This window comes from Perca flavescens, chromosome 3, assembly GCF_004354835.1.
Source record: "Perca flavescens isolate YP-PL-M2 chromosome 3, PFLA_1.0, whole genome shotgun sequence".
In the NCBI taxonomy this organism is placed as follows: Eukaryota; Metazoa; Chordata; class Actinopteri; order Perciformes; family Percidae; genus Perca; species Perca flavescens.
This window is the reverse complement of record NC_041333.1, coordinates 9,131,126-9,147,092: the sequence shown is the minus strand read 5'-3', so window position 1 is coordinate 9,147,092 and position 15,967 is coordinate 9,131,126. Positions and strand designations below refer to the sequence as shown.

General features: G+C 41.3%; 1 protein-coding gene across 1 annotated transcript in view; it reads right to left on the bottom strand.

Moving 5' to 3' along the window:
• LOC114552662 (B-cadherin) overlaps positions 1-15,967 on the bottom strand; it is a 47,683-nt gene that overhangs the window by 29,514 nt on the left and 2,202 nt on the right. The window contains exons 2-8 of the mRNA XM_028573642.1: positions 13,870-13,980; positions 12,816-12,971; positions 11,912-12,056; positions 10,316-10,488; positions 9,662-9,790; positions 6,469-6,591; positions 3,037-3,192 (exon numbers count right to left, since the gene is read on the bottom strand). Of these exons, the coding sequence (XP_028429443.1) occupies positions 3,037-3,192; positions 6,469-6,591; positions 9,662-9,790; positions 10,316-10,488; positions 11,912-12,056; positions 12,816-12,971; positions 13,870-13,980 (993 nt within the window). The remainder of the gene's footprint in view (positions 1-3,036; positions 3,193-6,468; positions 6,592-9,661; positions 9,791-10,315; positions 10,489-11,911; positions 12,057-12,815; positions 12,972-13,869; positions 13,981-15,967) is intronic.

The window sequence follows — 15,967 nt, the reverse complement described above, 5'->3', positions numbered from 1 at the left end:
GTCTTCTTGGAGACCTTGACTGGAGTCCTGCATGGGGCTCCAGTGGGGACTCCATTGTTCTGCTGGGGACTTCAACGCACACGTGGGCAATGATGGAGACACCTGGAGAGGCGTGATTGGGAGGAACGGCCTCCCTGATCTAAACCAGAGTGGGTGTTTGTTGTTGGACTTCTGTGCTAGTCATGGATTGTCTATAACGAACACCATGTTCGAACATAGGGATGCTCATAAGTGTACCTGGTACCAGAGCACCCTAGGCCGAAGGTCAATGATCGATTTCATAATCGTTTCATCTGATCTGAGGCCGTATGTTTTGGACACTCGGGTGAAGAGAGGGGCAGAGCTGTCAACCGATCACCATCTGGTGATGAGTTGGGTCAGAGGGTGGGGGAAGACTCTGGACAGACCTGGTAAGCCCAAACGTGTAGTGCGGGTAAATTGGGAACGTCTGGAGGAGGCCCCTGTCCAACAGACTTTCAACTCACACCTCCGGGCGGAGCTTTTTCGTGCATCCCTGTGGAGGCTGGGGGCATTGAACCCGAGTGGACAATGTTCAAAGTTTCCATTGCTGAAGCTGCGGCGAGGAGCTGTGGTCTTAGGGTCTTAGGTGCCTCAAGGGGCGGTAACCCACGAACACCGTGGTGGACACCGGTGGTCAGGGAAGCCGTCCGACTGAAGAAGGAGTCTTTCCGGGATATGTTATCCCGGAGGACTCTGGAGGCAGTTGCAGGGTACCAAAGGGCCCGAAGGGCTGCAGCCTCTGCCGTGAAAGAGGCAAAGCAGCGGGTGTGGGAGAAGTTTGGAGAAGACATGGAGAAGGACTTTCGGTCGGCACCAAAGTGCTTCTGGAAAACTGTTCGCCACCTCAGGAGGGGGAGCGGGAACCATCCAAGCTGTGTACAGTAAGGATGGGACACTGTTGACCTCAACTGAGGAGGTAATAGGGCGGTGGAAGGAGCACTTTGAGGAACTCCTGAATCCGACTAATACGCCCTCTATGTTAGAGGCAGAGCTGGAGGATAATGGGGGATTGTCGTCGATTTCCCAGGCGGAAGTCACTGATGTAGTCAAACAACTACACAGTGGCAAAGCCCCGGGATTGATGAGATCCGTCCAGAAATGCTCAAGGCTCTGGGTGTGGAGGGGCTGTCCTGGTTGACACGCCTTTTCAACATTGCGTGGAAGTCTGGGACGGTGCCAAAGGAGTGGCAGACTGGGGTGGTGGTTCCCCTTTTTAAAAGGGGACCAGAGGGTGTGTGCCAATTATAGGGGTATCACACTTCTCAGCCTCCCTGGTAAAGTCTACTCCAAGGTGCTGGAAAGGAGGGTTCGGCCGATAGTCGAACCTCGGGTTGAGGAGGAACAATGCGGATTCCGTCCTGGTCGTGGAACAACGGACCAGCTCTTCACTCTCGCAAGGATCCTGGAGGGAGCCTGGGAGTATGCCCAACCGGTCTACATGTGTTTTGTGGATTTGGAGAAGGCGTATGACCGGGTCCCCGGGAGATACTGTGGGAGGTGCTGCGGGAGTATGGGGTGAGGGGGTCTCTTCTCAGGGCCATCCAATCTCTGTACAACCAAAGCGAGAGCTGTGTCCGGGTTCTCGGTAGTAAGTCGGACTCGTTTCAGGTGAGGGTTGGCCTCCGCCAGGGCTGCGCTTTGTCACCAATCCTGTTTGTAGTATTTATGGACAGGATATCGAGGCGTAGTCGGGGTGGGGAGGGGTTGCAGTTTGGTGGGCTGGGGATCTCATCGCTGCTCTTTGCAGATGATGTGGTCCTGATGGCATCATCGGCCTGCGACCTTCAGCACTCACTGGATCGGTTCGCAACCGAGTGTGAAGCGGTTGGGATGAGGATCAGCACCTCTAAATCTGAGGCCATGGTTCTCAGCAGGAAACCGATGGAATGCCTTCTCCAGGTAGGGAATGAGTCCTTACCCCAAGTGAAGGAGTTCAAGTACCTTGGGGTTGTGTTCGCAAGTGAGGGGACAATGGAGCGGGAGATTGGTCGGAGAATCGGCGCAGCGGGTGCGGTATTGCATTCAATCTATCGCACCGTTGTGACGAAAAGAGAGCTTAGCCAGAAGGCAAAGCTCTCGATCTACCGGGTCAGTTTTTCGTTCCTACCCTCACCTATGGTCATGAAGGCTGGGTCATGACCGAAAGAACGAGATCCAGGGTACAAGCAGCCGAAATGGGTTTCCTCAGGAGGGTGGCTGGCGTCTCCCTTAGAGATAGGGTGAGAAGCTCAGTCATCCGTGAGGAGCTCGGAGAGAGCCGCTGCTCCTTTGCGTCGAAAGGAGCCAGTTGAGGTGGTTCGGGCATCTGGTAAGGATGCCCCCTGGGCGCCTCCCTAGGGAGGTGTTCCAGGCACGTCCAGCTGGGAGGAGGCCTCGGGGAAGACCCAGGACTAGGTGGAGGGATTATATCTCCAACCTGGCCTGGGAACGCCTCGATCCCCAGTCGGAGCTGGTTAATGTTGCTCGGGAAAGGGAAGTTTGGGGTCCCCTGCTGGAACTGCTCCCCCCGCGACCCGACACCGGATAAGCGGACGAAGATGGATGGATGGATGGATGAATTCACATGCATGAGCCTGTTACCCTTGTCTATGATGAGCCCAAAAATGTGACACAAAAGTGCATTTAGCCATATTTTAGCAAATATTTTTTGGCAAATTTTTGTAACATACAGAGCATGGAAGGGCAGCAGAGAAATGGATTTTCTAGCAGGTGGGGCGCGAGAAGCTTCTTTCATTTGCTTATTAGGCATGAATATTACATTTTTTGTTGTTGTTGTTGATTGAATTAAAGTTAACCTTTTTTTCTAAAGGAGCTAAGTACCAACAGGATGAATGTTTGGTACCAAGAGTATACATTTTGAGTAAAGTATAGCTTTAAAGACGCGCTGGAAACTAATATTTAAAACTAATAAATTCTGAAGGCAAAGAGAGTACAAAGTGTGTTAGGATAACTCCCGGCATCATCTGAAAATTGAACAAAAACATGTGTAGCACTAACATCAGAAAGGATGCTTACCATGTATCTGTCTTTCTCCTCTCTGTCCAGTGGTTGTGTGAGATACAGATTACCAGTGTTTCTGTCCATGGTGAAAAGGCCAACAGGAGGCTGATCAGCTCCTGGACCAGTAATGCTGTAGGAGATCTTCCTCGCTTTATCTTCATTAGAACGGATCTGGACAAAACACCACAGGCCTGAGTTATACCAATTTTACCAACCAGTTTTTACATTTTTGAGGTACAGAAACCAGGAGTGGCCTGGTTACAATATTCTACATGCTGTTATCAAGATCACAAGTCAATTATTTTGTGATCTCTCTGGAGTCATATAAGCCATGAACAACTATGTTCTTTCATTATCGCAATTGAAAAGATTTAGATTTCTCCTGATGACAGGATGATAAAAGCAACCAAAAAACAAGGAAATTAACTTGTTATCACAAGTTAACAGTTAAATAAATGTAATGGTTTTATTTAGGGAGGAGTTGAGAGACATGTAAGCAAGAAAAGTGAAAGCTCTATTTGAATGTACTGTAAATAAGAAATAAAAAATAAGAAAATGAAATACAACCCAAAATAATAAATAAAAAAAATCTGATTGCTAAACGACAGTGTTCACAACTGAAGCCACGTGCAAACTCTAACTACAGTATGCATTACCAACAGTCACCTGAACTAAACAATTCACATCATCTGAAAAAGTCATTTAAAGCAACACAACTCTTCACAGACGTCTCAAGACAGACTCAGTGCAGCCAAACACTCAGAACAATCCTCATCTAGATAACACACACTGTCACTCAGAACAACCAATACAGAAAATACAAACTTTTCATCTTTACAGTTAAAATAATTTAAGTGACTTCACACTAAACAATAGCTTCTTTAAAGAAAAGAGTGAAATTATTTCATATGAACATTTTTATTTTATAACATACCAGTTTTTGTAGGAAACAAAAAGGAATGAAAATCAGCAGTTTGCTTCAATAGATACAGTACAGGCCAAAAGTTTGGACACACCTTCTCATTCAATGTGTTTCTTTATTTTCATGACTATTTACATTGTAGATTCTCACTGAAGGACACAACTATGAATGAACACATATGGAATTATGTACTTAACAAAAAAGTGTGAAATAACTGAAAACATATCTTATATTTTAGATTCTTCAAAGTAGCCACCCTTTGCTTTTTTGATAACTCTGCAAACCCTTGGTGTTCTCTCAATGAGCTTCATGAGGTAGTCACCTGAAATGGTTTTCACTTCGCAGGTGTGCCTTGTCAGGGTTAATTAGTGGAATTGTGTCCCTTGTTAATAAAAAAGCAAAGGGTGGCTACTTTGAAGAATCTAAAATATAAGACATGTTTTCAGTTATTTCACACTTTTTTGTTAAGTACATAATTCCATATGTGTTCATTCATAGTTTTGATGCCTTCAGTGAGAATCTACAATGTAAATAGTCATGAAAATAAAAGGAAATGCATTGAATGAGAAAGTGTGTCCAAAATTTTGGCCTGTACTGTATATCATTTTATTTTGCCTGTAGTAGTTTATGTGTAGCCTCGTGAGACCGTCCTGATCTGGCGAGCTCCAGTTTTCCACTCGCAGATCAGTCTGGCATCTTGAGGCAGAGAAAATTTGGAGCCGTTAGCCAAACGACCGAGCCAATCAGCGTTGGTTTTGAGGTGGGTTAGGTGGTGATAGACCGATGGTTTATCCAATCAGCTAACCAGTATTATCAGCCAGCGCTAGCCCTAATTCTGTTAGCCGCTCGCTAATGCTTTTTTTCTCATGGATCCTTCTTTTGGAATATGGACTGGGAACCTGAAATGGTGCCTTTTATTCCTAAATTCTCGTTACACAAACGGCAAATATCCTTTACCGACATGTTGCTTGCATGCTGAGCTTACAAGCTATGCTTTGCCTGCAGCAGCAGGGGCGGGCTTGTGGTTGTATTTTCATACGCTTCGTGGATCTGATTGGTTGATTTGGCCCGTCTATCACCAACATAGGTGATAGACAGATGGTTCATCCAATCAAATAACCAGTATTCCGCCCCTTCCCAAAAGTTCTCCAACGGAAAGTTCCCAGATGGATATGCCGAGCAAATGCGAAGCAATCCATCTGGCGGAGTCAGGTTAGTTTATGTAATGACTGGAAAAAAAAAGTAAAACTAAAGGTACGTAATAACAAAGAACATTGAATGTCCTCTCTTGCCGTGCACCTGCATCATATCTAAATAAAAATGACTGTGGTGTTTCCATTGCTTCCACCTCCATTACTTTGTGAAAAACAGTAAGTCCACAGTTTTACTATAGTAAAGGAAGTGTTTTTCGCATTTTTTATAACTGTGTATGTAACCTCAGACATCTTACCTGGACATATCGGTATCTTTGGCATTTACCTGTTCACTGTTTCTCTCAAATGGTAAAATGTATAACTGTGTCAGTCTTATTTGGTGTTTCTTTAATTACAAATAAGGCTTTATGAGCTTTACCTATATACTGTATATAAACTATGTGTTCACTAACAAGTCTAAAACAAGAGAATATTGCAATCAGCAGTGTTTGAAATGCACCAGACTGAAGTCTATTCTGTTTTGAGAGTTTGGTTAACAGTTTTGACAGCAGTGCTGTAGATCCACACTGTTGGGCAGGTTTGTTGTTAAAGTCATGGGATTAAGTGTGTAGAGTTTTGAAAACTGTGTTCAAGCAATGAAAAAGGAACTAGAGATTGCTTCACATGAATTGCTGCTGTCCAGACTGTAGTTAGAGTTTGCACGTGGCTCCAGTTGTTTAGCAATAAAAAAAATCCAAGCTCAATGACTGTAGTAGAAACCAACATGGAGACATCTTTTTCAGAAACAAATATTAAAGGTCCTCTAAGTGATGTGATGCGTTTTTCAGGCTACAAAATTTTTTGTCACATACAGCAAACATCTCCTCACTATTCGCTAGCTGCCTGTCCCCTGACCACACTGTAAAAAAAAAACGCGGTCTCTGTAGACAGCCCAGGCTCCACAAACGGCAACAAAAACAAACCGCGCCAACCTGCACAACGAACCAAAACAGTGTTCCAGCCAATAACCGACAAGAAGGAGTTGGTTGAGTCATGAATACGCATTGTGGAAGTAGCCTACATGCTAACGCTGCTGCAGTGATGGCTCAACCAGCTCCTTCTTGTCGGTTATTGGCTGGAACACTGTTTGTTATGGTTCGTGGGGCAGGTTGGCGCAGTTTGTTTTTGTTGCCATTTGTGGAGCCTGAGCTGTCTTCAGAGACCGCGTTTTTTTACAGTGTGTTCAGGGGACAGGCAGCTAGCGGATAGTGAGGAGATGTTTTCTGTATGTGACGAAAAATGTTGTAGCCTAAAAAAATGTGTGACATCACTTAGAGCACCTTTAAATACAGTTCAGTACCAACGAGTACGAGGGGCTTTATTTCCTCTTACCTGAGATACTTTTAGGGGGTAGGGTCCTCGGTCATTCTCAACGACAGAGAGGGGAGGGATAACCCATTCTCTCTTCCTCCTCCTCAGCCCCTCACCCGACTTGGGAACTTCCAGAATGGGCACCTGTTGATCAGTTGCATTCTTAAAGAACATGCACATTTAATTACAGTTACAGTGCCAGACACTATAAACTGGACTCTTATCGGCCTAAAAAGCTGAATCAGGGAAATTACAATTACAATCCATATCTGATCATGTTACTTCTGTAAAAATACTTTGAAAAGCAGAAATACATTCTCTCAGGATTGTTTGTGTAGTAGTAACTGTTAACTGACAAACTGTTATGTCTTACAGTTAGACTGAGGTCCTTTATTCATCCAGGCTAAAAAACTAAACAAGATTAATGCAAAGAGATTGTGTGTGTGTGTGTGTGTGTGTGTGTGTGTGTGTGTGTGTGTGTGTGTGTGTGTGTTTAGCCCATACAAAAGACATGCCGTTCACCTGTGAATGAATGATACCTACAAACGCCCCAAGTCATACACTACACCCAAACTCATTATCTATGTATCCATGTATATTAGTATACTGAGGGACCTGTTGGCGAAATTACTTTAAAAATCTACCCAATTTTTCACAATCATGAGTGGAAAGTAACTTAGTACATTTACTCAAGTAGCTACTGTACTGTACTAAAGTGCAGTTTTTAAGAACTTGTACTTTACTTGAGTTTTTCAACTTTTTGCTACATTATTATTTTATTCCACTACATGTAACAAGTAAATATTGGATGTTTACTCTACTATATGTATTTGACACGTACTTTTTACATGAAAAACAAAACAAATGATATGCTTGACTGATAGGATGCAGTGCTTTACTATTAACCTTCTCAGTTGCATACAAAGTATATAAAACTGGCTCCACATTGATGAACATAGCATTAAAATGACCATTGATGCATTGTGATAAAAACACACATTCTTTTATAATTTATTAAAAATGTAAAACTTTCAAAGGAGCCATTCTGAATAATGCGTAGCCTACTCTTGATTTTTATATTTTAAGTGCATTGTGCTGATAAAAACTTCTGTACCAGTCATCAACATTTTGAATTCAGGACTTTTTAAAATGAAGATTTTTTTACAACAATGTATTCCACCACTGCACAGTAAATAAGGAGTACAAATTATTTCAGCTTGGACCAGCTGCACCATTGTTATGCCACTTACACTGTTATTTATCACTTATAAGTAATGTAATTTGGCTGACATGATTTTTGATGAACACTACTCATCATTTTTGTTGTTCAGACACAAATTTCAATTTACTTCATGTGTTTTTAGACACCACAGTGGAACTTTAGTTATTATGTTCTTCAAACAAACATCACACACACAGAGAAGAAGAGTGAGATTAAATCATACAGGAATCAGACAGTTTGGAGGTGCTCTCTTTAATATGCAGACATTGCTTAAGGATGCAAGTCCCCTCTTGGCAATTTCTTCAAAAATAAGTATTATTATAAAAAAAGATCTTAAAGTAAATGTTCTTTTCTATTTTTGTATTTTTTTAAAGACCAGAAATAGAAGCCCACACTTGGTCGGTGTAGCCTGATAGTCCACTGTTGGTAATATAGGTCTGTCTGTCTGTCTGTCTGTCTGTCTGTCTGTCTGTCTGTCTGTCTGTGTTAAAGGAGTGTAAAAAGTTAATATTACTGTTTGTCAGCTTTAGACATCTTAAAGAGGGGCAATGGAAATCTAAGCAGCCCCAAAGGCTGATTCTGCGTGGAAAAAGCAGTAGGGCTCCAAGCTATCTCCATCTTTCAAATATATCTCCAATATTGGCCCGTTGTGTATTTACAGGTATATCTGGCAATCCGGCACGGCTGTCAAAACGGGCAAGGAGAAAATACTGGCTTAAGCATTGTTTTCAGAAAACATAGTATTCCAGCTTAGCATGTTTCCTTAATATCTGATGACACATTGTGGTCATTTTTGGATATAATACAGTAAATATATTACATATTGCACCTTTAAAGGGGAACTATTGTATAGCATTTTCAGGTTCATAATTGTATTTTTGTGTTTGCACTATATGTTTACATGCTTTAAAGCTTAATAAAACACTTTATCTGTTTCCTACTGCCCCTGGCTGCTGGACCTGTATTCACCCTCTGTATGAGACACTCTGCTGGAGCTCCTGTCTCTGTAAACCCCCCTCCCGAGAAAGCCCAGTCTGCTCTGATTGGCCAGCATGTTCCCTGGAATCTCCACCACTGTTGCCAACTTGGCAACTTTTTTTCACAAAAGCGACTAGCGACAAATCTGGCTTCCTGTAGAAAAGACAGCGACTTTCTGTAGAAAAGATGCCAGTATTGTCCGGCGAGCACTCAAGGTCTTTCTCTCTTGTGGCCGCCAAAACAGTCACCTCTCTCTTCTGTTCTGTGACTGAGGAGCAGGCTGACAATGCTGAGCCTGCCCAGGGCAAGCCAATCTTCTTTTTTGACTTCAAATATAGGCTACCTAAGTAATAATTATAATTTAATATAAATTCCAGTAGTGAGTTTGGGATTATTTGGCTAAAGATTTCTATTTCTTTTTATCTACCTTGCTGACACAACCACTAATCTTTATGCTAATTATTGTGTAATGGCATCACAAATATGCAGATGAGATTATGACGTCATCTTGCTACTTTTAGCAACTTTTGCAGATAGTGCTAGCTAATTTAATTGGAAAAGAGTTGGCAACACTGATCTCCTCTCCGCTCCAGTTTTGTTTCACTAGTAGCAGCTGGAGATACTGCAGCGGAGTAGCAGGACTTTGTACCGGGAAAAATCATAAATAATAGGCTTCGTAAATAGATACTACACAACCGGAAATTTCCCAGCAGCAATGTGACCCAGAATTGGCCACGTATCTGGCGTTCGCATGCAGCTAATTAATAGTTAGCAGTAGGCTAATGTTAGATTGTAATGGAACGAAGCAGCACTTTGTTGCGACAATGTTTACACTGCAATAGCTGAAAAAAAAAATCCAGTCCTGCCTACCTGGAGCACATGACCAATCATAGAAGGGTTAGTGAGAGACCTGCTGTGCCTCATTATGGTTGCTAAGCTATGATTGGGAAAACTTCTCTTCTAGAGAGTGTTTAGCTTATTGGGAATTTCCATTCAAAGGTATGTTGTACTTACCGACGGCTGAGTAGAGGCCGGAGCATTGTCGTTGCTATCTGTGACAGTTAGGATTACTTTTGCTTCTCCAGTCAATCCTTCTCCCACCATGTCTGCTGCTTGTACCACCAGAGTATATGTGGGGTATTTCTGTTAGAGAAGACACACAAGAAGTTTAACTCATCAACTGGAAGGTTTAAACATGTTGTGGTCATTTGCGGGGGAACAGTTCAGTGAAAAGGTTGGGTATCAATTGGATTTTAATGAGTTTTGATTGTGATTCTTTAATGGGCGGAGTGATTTTTTTTTAAACCTTTACAAATTTCATATTCACTTCATACACTTAATTTAACCTATTAATAAATGTTTTATTTTTTTTAATTCACTGTACTGTAACCCGCTGAAACAACACAGAGACCAACATATTGTACATCAGGCCATTTACAATCAGCCAGTTGCCTGAAAAAACATTTCATTCAAATAATTTTATAGACGTGGCTTCACGAGCAATGTGACTACGTCTGCTCTTATCTCTGAGACTTTCCTTCACTCTACCTCTCCGGACGCCGCACAGAGATGGACTCAGTACACTAATGAAAATGGAAGTTTTATCTTTTTCATTTCAATAGGGTGAAAGCATGCAAAGACAAGTGCAATTTGTTTTAGAAGTCTCACCTCTCTGTCTAGCCCACTGGCATTGACTCTGATGACTCCTGTGATTGGGTTGATGACAAACATGAGGTCACTGGGCAACTGTGGCTCCTGGCTGATAAGACGGTAGCGGATATCTGAGTTGGCAGTATTTGGCTGGTCAACATCTGTGGCCACAACCTTAATCACCTCAAAACCTGGAGAGATAGAAGTCAGAAGTGAAAACTAAGTACAGACTTCTCAAAGTATTCAGAGCACTCCATAAGAGAGGGGATTTACAAAATAAAGTCGGGCCATACAGGGCTAACAGTATGTTGGTTTTCTTTCCAACCTAAAATCTGGTGATCATGGTATGTGTAGGGTTAGGGTGTCAGTTAAATCATTTTGTAGTTTTGTCATCCCCCATAGAGTGGACAAAAATTACCTTTGGATGTTAAAAGTAGTGTACAATCTATGATTACTAATTAAGGCTAATTACTTTAATGCATTGCGCAAACAGAAAACAAAGGTAGATTTAGACAACTACCAGATAACAGTAATGACCAAGATGACAAAGAGTCCAAAGTTGTTTCTGCCATCAGATTTAGCTTAATATGTGTGCTCACTTCAGTGGCAGCACATTACTGTTTTCATAATTTATATTTTTTTGGCCACACCATTGGCCTAGACCCCTATCAACTGGAAAATTTGTTTAAACTTTGAAACTTTGTTTTTTGAGAATTTGAGTGAGAAGTGAGAATACTGCAAAAAAAACATTATTTTGTGGGATAATAGGTAGTCTATAGCCACAGGATTCCTCCAGTGCCGCCGGAAATTCCACTGGATGTCCGTTACCTTCCTCTTCCTTTGTGTTGGCGTTCTAACCTCCGGTGGATTTCTGAGGACTATGGTTAACTGCTCCTCAGATCTCTGCAGGGTAAATCCAGACAGCTAGCTAGACTATCTGTCCAATTGGAGTTTTCTGTTGCCAGAGGTGTCAATTCCAGGTCCAGAAAGTAAAAGTCCTGCCATGTGTTTATTCCACCAATGAACTCAGCCAGCTGATTTTACTAATTAGCAGCTGATTTCACTAATTAGTAGTGAAATCAGCTGGCTGAGTTCATTGGTGGAATAAACACATGGCAGGACTTTTACTTTCTGGACCTGGAATTGACACCTCTGTCTGTTGCACAACTAAAACAACTTTTGAACATACACACGTTCCACCAAAACAAGTTCCTTCCCGAGGTTATTTTGCAGAGCCACCGTGGGTCCATCCGGCGCTTAGCACCGCCAAAGACCATTATGATTATTTTAAAGAAATGCCAATAAACCACAAACCTTTTTCTCTGCTGTGTGGACTAGCCAGACCTTCCTCCGCAGTGCTGTGGAGGAAGGTCTGGCAGTGCCAGACAAGGTAGCCGGTAACATTTAAAAAAGTCCCATTCAGCACTAGCACATCCACTGAGTAGTATTTCCCCCAATGTGCTGGAGCAGGTCTTGGATTTTACTACTGTATATCAAAGTAAAAGGTCAAACAGTAAAAGTCATATCCTGCTGTGTTGTTTTGTAAAAGGGAAACATACTGTTGAACTCTGACATACATCTTTTTCAGGATTAAATGAGATCCACTAACAGTACCTGTTGGTGAGGCCTCAGCAACAGCTCCCAGAAAGATGTCTTGAGCGAAAGTAGGTTTGTTGTCATTCTGGTCAATTACTTTCACTATAATTTCCATAGGGGCCTCAGCATTTCCTGAACCTTCTGCTACTGCATGTGCTTGAAACTGCATATGACAAACACATTTGTATTTTAATACTGTACTTGCAAGAATACTCAGTGGAGATGATTGGGCATGGATCATACAGAAAGATACATACTGATTCAAGTAATCCTGTTATTGACCAAAACGTTAATGTGTGTCACCATGTTATCTGTTGAACTTAGAGTGAGAGCCTTTGAACTTACATAAAGTCTTACATGTTTCTGAGAGCCAGACACTTTTATGCAATTTAACAATAATTCTGGCATCTGAACGTTTAATAAACTGAGGAAAATATATATATAATATGAGCGAGTTATGCAAGAAATTTAGTTATAGAATTATATGAATTCACATGCATGAGCCTGTTACCCTCATGTATGATGAGCACAAAAATGTGACACAAAAATGCATTTAGCCATTATTTAGCAAATATTTTTTTTTACAAGTTTTTGTAACATACAGAGCATGGAAGGGCAGCAACGAAATGGATTTTCTTGCAGGTGGGGCGTGAGAAGGTTCTTTGGATATTTGCTTTTTAGGTGTGAATATTACATTTTTTATTTTTTTTGTTGTTGATTGAATTAAAGTTAACCATGTTTGGTACCAATAGTATACATTTTGAGTAAAGTATAGCTTTAAAGACATGCTGGAAATTAATGTTTAAAACTAATGAATTCTGAAGGCAAAGGGAGTACAAAATGTAATAGGATAACTATCGGCATCATCCTGAAAATTGAACAAAAGCATATGTGTAGCACTAACATCAGAAAGGATGCTTACCATGTAGCTGTCTTTTCTCTCTCTGTCCAGTGGTTGTGTGAGATACAGATTACCAGTGTTTCTGTCCATGGTGAAAAGGCCAACAGGGGGCTGATCAGCTCCTGGACCAGTAATGCTGTAGGAGATGTTCTTCCCTTTATCTTCATTAGAACGGACCTGGACAAAACACCACAGGCCTGAGTTATCCCAATTTTACCAACCAGTTTTGACATTTTTGAGGTACAGAAACCGGAAGTGGCCTGGTTACAATTAGGGTTAGGGTTAGAAAAATTAAAAACTAAAGGTACGTAATAACAAAGAACATTGAATGTCCTGGCTTGCCTTGCGCCTGCATCATCTATGAATACAAATGACTGTGGTGTTTCCATTGCTTCCACGTCCATTACTTTGTGAAAAACTAGTTTTTTGAAACAACACAAATTTGCATAATTGTGTATGTAACCTCAGACATCTTGGTATTGTACCTGGACATATTGGTATCTTTGTTCTTTTATCTGTTCACTGTCAAAACAGTGAACAGGTACAGTGTATAACTGTTTCATTCTTATTTGGTGTTTCTTTTATTCCAAATAAGGCTTTATGAGCTTTCCCTATATACTGTATACACTACAGTATGTGTTCACTAACAAGTCTTAAACAAGAGACCATTGCAATCAGCAGTGTTTGAAATGCACCAGACTGAAGTCTATTCTGTTTTGAGAGTGTGGTTAACAGTTTTGACAGCAGTGTGTTAGCATTTAAACAAAGTGATGTAAATCCACAGTGTTGTGCGGGTTGTGGTTAAAGTTATGGGATTAAGTGTGAAGAGTTTTGAAAACTTTGTTCAAGCAATGAAAAAGGAACTAGACATTGGTCCACATGAACTCCTGCTGTGCAGACTGTAGTTAGTGGCTCCAGTTGTGCCCACTGTCGTCTAGCAATCCAAAAAAAAAATTTAATTTAAAATCCGAGCTCAATGACTGCAGTAGGAACCAACATGGAGTCATCTTTTTCAGAAACAAATATTAAATACAGTTCAGTACCAATGAGTATGAGGGGCTTTATTTCCTCTTACCTGAGATAATCTTAGGGGGTAGGGTCCTCGGTCATTCTCAACGACAGAGATGGGAGGGATAACCCATTCTCTCTTCCTCCTCCTCAGCCCCTCACCCTCAAAAGAAGAGACCTACGAGAGGAAAACAACCTTTTAATCACTAATAATCCAGATGTACAGAAAATGTCCAGGCTTCAAGAAAACGTTTTCAGTCTGATTATGAGGAAATGAATATGGCATTCCTTGTGATTAAAACAGTATTTAACACTAGTGTAATTCACAACGGAGGTAGATGTACTAAAAAGACACAGTGAGTCATAGGGTCCATTCAGGATGGGCAACTAACACATATTTGCATTATTAATTCATCTCTCAATTAATATTTTTCGATTGATCATTTAGTTTCGTCTCAAAAAAGTCAAAAACATTGAAACATGAATCAAGTGAAGCAATTATCAAAAGTGTTGCTCTCTGTCTATTAACTATTAAAGCCCTGAAACAGGGTTCTAAAAACAATGCCGTAAAAACTATAATTCGCACATGTAAAAAACTTTCTCAAAATGTTATCATAATGGTAAAACCCATTGGTCTTTCTTACTGTAACCCTGTTGAAATGTATTCATTAATATAAGACAAGTTTGAATAAATAATTTTATAGTTTAATAAATAGAATTTAAGGTTAAAAAGTTAAGATTTATTGACCAGCAATTAAGTTATTATTTGAGAGAAATGCATATTGGGTAATGTTCATGTTTTACTGAATACAGCATTTAAAATGTTAAATATTTGTTGTGTAATAATGTCAGTGTAAATGCTTTGAAAATGCCTGTAAGAATAGGAATTTACACAAATGTTTTGTGAATTTATTTTATTTGTGAAAGTTTTGTGAATGAGCCAATCACATTTGAGTTCAAAGTGTAACCAGTGGAGGGGAGAAACCATAGACAGTATATAAAATGGAACAATAGATCCCGTTGCTCTGGATGGAGACCAGTGAAGGCTATTAGAAGCACTTTTCTGGTGAGCGCTGACCATTACCATGCGTTGAAGTTGCTCATGTTAGTTTAAAATGTGAACCCTAACATGGTTCCAATTGGCCAAGCCCACTTCGACGAATCAGTACATCATTGTAGGCGTGGCCTCAGGAGTGGCTCTAGATGGTATCCTTAACACTAGGCTCGTTCGAGATGAGCCAGATCTGCGTAGAATCGATCACCGGCGATCGCCGCCCAATGCATGCCGGTTAGATTTGTGTCAGACTTGATCCCGACTTGCTCTGACGTCATGCACACCTGGGCAACGATAACCTCACGAGACCAAGGCGGCCGCAGTTCTGAGACGCAAGTAGCGTAGTTGCTTTTCACCAACTGCAAGAGCCAGGCGGACGCAGGTGGACCCACTGCATGCTGGGAAACGCCGGCCTCTCAGCTGATCGAACAGCTGATTGGTTCAGAATCGACTCAACTTGATGACGTTTTATATAAACTTTTTATTGATTTTGAATTGGAGGGATTTTAACTGCGATTTGTCTTATTTAAAGGCTTATTCTGAACAGAACACATGTAGTGTGGCAGATAGTGATGTTTAGAAGTCAGAGAGACTAAATAGGTTCAGATTACAGATCATCTACAGTCTGTTGTTAATTAAAATCAGCAACAGATCGCATGTAGAGAATTTTGACAGCTACTCTGTCATAATAAAATCAACTGGAGACTGTACAGGAGCTGATATAGGGGTCTGATAACATTTTGTTAAATCGGAATTGGACCACCACTGTTTCTGTCACTTCCTGTTCAGCCTGAAGGCTGCTGGAAAAGGCTGGAAAACTGTCCGACTTGAGAGCGGATTTTTGTCACCGCCTCCGGCTGCTGCCGCCTGCTCTTGTCTACTTTACAGGCGAGGCGCCGTTCATCTCGAACGAGCCTACTGTTGATGAGATATAAACATTTTGTACTTGTAGTGCCCCCTATGGGTCAATCTTCACCAAATTTGTTAAAGAGCCTCAGAGGATCATGCCAAACAAGATTCTTAAGGTTTCTGTTGATAGCATTTAATTTGGCCAAGATATGCAAAAGTTAGTGTTTTCTTAATTAGCTACAGAAATTTGTCAAAATTCTTT